Source organism: Dermacentor silvarum, chromosome 7 (assembly GCF_013339745.2).
Source record: "Dermacentor silvarum isolate Dsil-2018 chromosome 7, BIME_Dsil_1.4, whole genome shotgun sequence".
Taxonomy (NCBI): Eukaryota; Metazoa; Arthropoda; class Arachnida; order Ixodida; family Ixodidae; genus Dermacentor; species Dermacentor silvarum.
This window is the reverse complement of record NC_051160.1, coordinates 50,659,896-50,665,953: the sequence shown is the minus strand read 5'-3', so window position 1 is coordinate 50,665,953 and position 6,058 is coordinate 50,659,896. Positions and strand designations below refer to the sequence as shown.

At 44.0% G+C, this 6,058-nt stretch overlaps 2 protein-coding genes across 7 annotated transcripts in view; both read left to right on the top strand.

The window, feature by feature from the left end:
• The window catches only part of LOC119458016 (uncharacterized), a 210,529-nt gene that overhangs the window by 64,883 nt on the left and 139,588 nt on the right, over window positions 1–6,058 (top strand). The gene's annotated exons all lie outside the window — the stretch shown is intronic.
• The window catches only part of LOC119458014 (keratin-associated protein 10-4-like), a 39,988-nt gene continuing 37,085 nt past the window's right edge, over window positions 3,156–6,058 (top strand). For 2 of the 3 annotated variants that reach the window (XM_049670628.1, XM_049670627.1), the window contains exons 1-2: window positions 3,156–3,297; window positions 5,110–5,198. In XM_049670628.1, the coding sequence (XP_049526585.1) occupies window positions 5,117–5,198 (82 nt within the window). In that variant the 5' untranslated portion in view covers window positions 3,156–3,297; window positions 5,110–5,116. Of the gene's footprint in view, window positions 3,298–4,571; window positions 4,654–5,109; window positions 5,199–6,058 lie in introns of those variants that run through there. The other variant, XM_037719803.2, reaches the window with a different exon arrangement.

The window sequence follows — 6,058 nt, the reverse complement described above, 5'->3', positions numbered from 1 at the left end:
CCAACCTCCTCATTTCTTCCTCCCTGATGGATACGTTTTCGGGGGTGGAATATTATTATATAAGTATGGTTGCGCTTCGGGAACGTCAGCTTCTCTGCCAAAGACGACGAAATTGATGGGCTCTGCAGTGATTACCCTTCTTGCGTTGGATAACTGATTGTGAGGATACGTGTACACTTCATGTATCCTGCCAGGGTACATTTACAAACGCTTCTTTTTAGAGACGATAAGTTAATGAAATGTTAGATTTCAGCAAAATATTTCTTTATGAAAATTATCACAGCACCAAAAGGTAAGGAGCGCAAAAGATAAGTATAACGTGGGTTTGTGGATGTGGGCCTTAGTCTTGTTGGGCTTACCGATGGTCGCTTCATGGCTCCTTAACTCGGAAAGAATGTTCCGTCATAATGAATAGGTGTTTTTCTGTGTGTCTCCTAAGGTTAATGAGTGCCACTAAGCACATATTGTACTCATTGTACCTTGCGAGAGCTAGATATCAGAAAAAATAAAGATCAAAGAAATTGTTAAAAATAAATTCGTTAAGCCCTTGTCGAACATCGACGTTATTATGTATCAAATGTCGGGCTGCTTCATCAAATTGCAGGCAAACTGCACCGTAAGACGGTAGAGCCAGAGGTTCAACTGCGGCAATGCGAATTTAGAGAAATGGCACGGGTAAACGCAATGCTGCGGAATAAGGAAGTGTCGGCTGGCGTCAAGAGAAACACAGTAGCACGAAACTAGAAAGGAAATCAGCAAAGTCCGCGTTGTGGGCTGCGAGTTGTTTCTATCATGTACGTCAGCGAGTGAAATTTTCGCTGCAAGCAAGTGTGCTCGGTGCCTCTAAAACATGTTTCAACAAGCTCTGCCCAAGAATTTGAAAGAAAGGCAAACAGATATAAAACTCGGTTGAACTCGTAAGCCAGTTCAATATAGCAGAGTCTTATACACACCTGATATGGGCCAATAGTTGACATCACTCAAGAAGGGTGTTTGGATCAGTGCGCCCAATTCTTTCTTTTGTTGCTGTGTAAATTTAATGACGCTATTTATTAACAGGCTGAAGCAAGCGAATATGCTTTCAAATGTCCTTAATAATTACGTACTTCCGCAAAAAGCCGATAGCGTCTGCCCATGCTCATCCGCGGCCGCACGCGTAGGAATTAAACATTGCTTATCGTTGCCGTATAGCCATCATATCTCGCTAATTTCAACAACTTTTGACCACTCAACTAGTCTCGGACCACGCGAACCTTAAGGTCACAGACCACACGCACGTCTGCCAGAGCGTGCTCACTGATGGCTCCTGCTCGTTAGACGCCTTGGCATATTTCGCTTCGTATTAAGCTATAGATCGCGCTTCAAAATGCATAAGTTGGATGTGGCTAATACCTGTCGGTAAAGCTGGTGCAGGAAAAAGCCCGTCCGCACCACATAGCACTGCCAAACTGGAGCATATGAGCGCGCATGGGCACTGAAGCCCTGTCGTGGGCGAAGCAATCTGCTGCATAGCATAGATGCAGCGGCCCACCGCGTTTGGCGCGTCATAGGCGCCAACATTGGCAATAGTGTCGTTTACGTGAACGCCCAAAATGAAATTTGAACTGCGCGCCACGGTGACATTCAGTAGGCGGAGAGTTGTGGGCACACCACGCTCCGCCGTAGTCTTCGGAGTGCAAGTCATTAAAAGAAGGAGCGGAAGCACCGCGAGCGGGATGTTTCATTGCCAATAACTCCACTTCTGCTGAAGGCATTGGGATACTTTTTTGTGGCAAAGTATTTCTGAAATAGTCTAAATTAACTTCAGATGCACTTCTCGACTTTCATAAAAAGTGGTTCAGGGCTCCTTTAAGATCAGTTGAGAATCAGGTGCCCTTTGACGGTCAACTCGACGTTTTGTCGAGAAGTTCATCGTATGCGCTACTCGCAAAAACAAAGTAGCGTTGTACAAGCTTCTGAAATTTCCACCAAAAGTTTGATATGGAGGTCACGTACAACATGGAACGAATGTGTCAGTTCTTGCCAGACTAATATTTAGATATTCACAAAAACTAATGATTACGTCATGCCTTGCAAGATGCATAAATCCTCCTCATGCAGCTCTGCGTCACAGTTTGAGAAACCAGTCGCTGTTGCACAAAACATTTAAAGTGTGGCATACTGTCGCACGATGGCGATATGTTACATGTCGCACAGTATAAGGCGCTTACTTCAGCGATCCTCTTTAAGTGCGAAGCACTTTAGTAGCCCGGGCTGTCGGTGTCGACGACTGTCGCGTGCGGTCTGTCGTGATCACGCTCAAAAACAAGTGTTCAAAACAGGGTAAAACAAGTGCAGAACTGACCAAAACAGGTTCAAAATAAACCAACATGACTCAGAATAATTTAAAAGACACGGATATTCAAGCATTAAGCGCAATAATTATCAGCAACTCGTTAAAATTGGTTACTAAATACCACACTGGTACCAGCGCAGCGCAAGAGAGGGCGCCACCACACTACACGCGCTCGATTGCTCCTCCCTCCAGCGCTACTGCAGCACCAGCGCATAACTGCTTCGCACTTCCCCAGGTTTCTCGTTGGTGGAGCTGCACTGGCGCTGGATTTGAACTACACCAGCGGTGGATGTGAGCAGAATTGGAGCTGCATTAATTTTTTGAAAGGGTTCTCGAATACGCCAATGCCATTATATGCAATTATAGTGCAGTATATTCTGTACCAAAAGCATCGTTGACGTGCTACCTCGAAGAAAATCAAAATTTGTTTTTAATTTTTGTTACGATAAGGCACAGGGTCTCTAACATAACATATTTGCGGCACGAATATGGAGTTTCTATTAGCTGGAATTTCAGAACGCCCGCCGGAAAACATTGCGTAGACATTCTGCAATAAATGTAAGGCAGCGATATCGTTTCTTCGTTCCAAGTGTTACACTTTGCTTTATGTGTTGCACTGCTTTCCCAGAGAAATGTTTTCAAATAATAATTTCTATTCGCAACTGCGTTGAAGCACGGACTGCGCCGCACAGGGTGCCGAAGACAATGTTCATGTCAGGAGACGTTGAGCTAAAAAGAAACCTTAAGAGAACACTTGAGTTTCAACGAGAACAATGCATGCGGGTTTTGCTGCAAGTGGCATTGCTCATCGCCGCAATATTTTTTAGAATTTTTTTAGAGTACTCTGCCTATCGTATACCCACCCGTGACGCATATTGCGCAGCTCTGGATATTCATGGGAAAGAACATTTTCTAGCTCTCTATTTGCATTTGTATTGTACAGTCGCAGGAGTGATCGACAGGTAAGATGTTTATCTGTTTTTAGCTGCCATCGTGGTGCTACATTTTGAGCGTTTATAGGCCTGTATATAATCAAGATTTACTTTGCATGATTCGATTCCTTTCATATACCGCCGGTACCACCACCCGCGATTGGTCTGTCCGGGTGATAACGTAGGCGGGATTCTCAAGCACACCAAGAAAGTGTGAAATAGAAAACGAGCTGAATTGGGTTTACGCTCGTTTATGAAGCGCAAGTGGCGGTATACCTGAAAACATTGATACTGTCCCCATCGCTCCGTAATGTACTAGCAAATATGCTTGTAATGATCTGGTTGGGATGTGAGTTTTAAACAGTGGGGGTCACAGCGCTTATACATGATGAGGGCGATGCTCATCTTACGTATTCCAGGGCAGCCTCACTCCTTACACGAACACTTAATTTTAATTAGCACGCTTGATATATTTCTGTCGGAGTCATGAGGGAGGTAGGCGCAAGTTGGCGCAAAATTTGCAGGCGCAAGTTGGAACACGATAGCGCAAGACAGGGGTAATTGGAGATCGCAGCGATTGGCCTTCGGCCTGCAGCGGAAAAATATATAAAAAATCAGCCTATATATAAAATATAGGCTGATGACGATGATATATTTCTGTAGGTGTTTATCAACCTCTGCTTTCCACTTTTTTTCCAAAGCAGATTCCAAGCAATTCTATATTCTCTAATCAAGCATTTATCGCATTTCATTAGCCATCTTCATAATACGATTGACATTGCGTACTTCTTTCATCCGACTGCCGCCGTGTACTGTAGGGCTTGATGGGCTTGTCTAGCTTTTACCCGTATGTTCTCCCCAAGTAAGAGCGCAAAATAAAGTCAAATCGATTCAAATCAACGTCGCTGACGTAGTTGTGCAGCAGTGTGTTCCCAATTCATCTACATCCGCAGAAACACGTGGCCTTTGCGTAAAAAGATATGCAGATTCCGCTTACTCTGGGAATCAAAGTTATGCAAAGCATTTTTTTAGGTAGCTGGCTATGGCATAGACGCTGTGGCAGCGCGCCTGGACGGGAGCTTCGAATATCTCAATGACTTCGCGCAGGCGTTCATTGTGTAGATCGGACGCACTGACGGTCAGAAAGAATGTGCGCTTTTCTAGCTGCTCGATGAGTGCGAACACGTTCCCCTTCCTCTGCCCCCATTATTACCACAGCAATACGCCATCCTGTAGCTGCTCAAGTAAACCTCCGAGAAACTCATTATCCTTTCTGCCGCAGGCGTCACGACCACGTGATCTTTTTTGGGTGATGGCAACTGGTCAATAAAAATTCCAAATCCGCCCCAAGGTTTGTGAGTGGTGGCGCTGGCTAACACTCCCAGGGTTAGTTGTGGTTGTAAAAACGTAAATACCCCAGAAAGTGGATGGGAAAACGGCTCCGCGGTAGCTCAATGGTGAGAGCATCGCACGCGTAATGCGAAGACGTGGGTTCGTTCCCCACCTGTGGACAGTTGTTTTTTCATCCATTTTCATTTCCAGTAATTTATAATTTCTTTATTTCAATTAGTAAGTACAAGTGATTTCCCCTATGTTGTCCTTGGTGTCATTGTTTGCTGGCTTCTTATGCTATAAGTAATAAAATCGGGCCCTCGGTTCCCTTTCTTCTCTTTCATTGTATATATATATATATATATATATATATATATATATATATATATATATTGCTTTTAGGAGCTCATTTAAAATGATATGCTTTAAACTACGCTATAAAACATTGGACTTATCTGAATATCATTAATAATCAAGTGATAACTGTGTGCGCCCAACGGGTCTTTACAGCGACACAATGCCTATGCATTCATGCTTGTTAAGACTACTGCTGCTCGGGTTCCTTGCAACTGTCGCAAGCTGTCAGAAAAGCATCAAAGGTATGTCTATTTTGTGCCTAATTGCAGCATGTTGTGGATCATCCTAACTGTGCCTTTTTCCTCATACTTACGGCACGTACTTTGTAGGACACCTTGATAAGCTAGAGAGATCCTTTGGCGAAGAGCTGGTGTGATTTTCAAGGTTGCTGCCTAATACGTAGAGGATGATTATTGGAGTTTATAGGCGCAAGGGCCAGTTGTTGCCAAAGAGCGCCATAATGCATAGAGCGAGCTCCTACACTGGGGAAGCGACGAAAGTGAATCTAGTTGTTTAGAGTTGAGAGCAATACAAGACACATTTTTGATTATGTGCAGGTATGAATATGTAGAAGTTCTGAAATTCTGTTTTGTGCACCCTTCAGGTCTCCGGCCGACGTTTCAGGGTCTTACCTTCCGAGAGAGTTGAGAGTTGTAGGTGGGACGTTTATTACGGAACGAGTTCTATGCCCTGATTGCTTCCGTAAAAGTTGCATACGGCGCTGCTGGCAATGCAGTTGGGGAATGAATAAGCATTCGTGAATGCAACGCCGAACCCCATGCGTGCAGGTTCATTGAGTCAGCGAGGTAGCAACACTATAGCTAAACGAAAGAAGGGTGGGAAATTTCATAAAACAAAGTATTTTTTGGCCATGTATAAGACACCGAGAGCTGCTGCTCTGTTAACATTACCATTATTGCTGAATGGAATTTCATAGCTTCTTCTTAACTATGGTTGTGTCATTAGAGCTCATTGACAAGTCCTACAGAGTGCATTACACATATCTCTACTTGCCTGTATCTTAAGGGTTATTTGCGTAACTGCTATTTTACAGGGCAGTTCCATTATGGCGAAAGGCTTAAATTCCACATCACATGGTGAC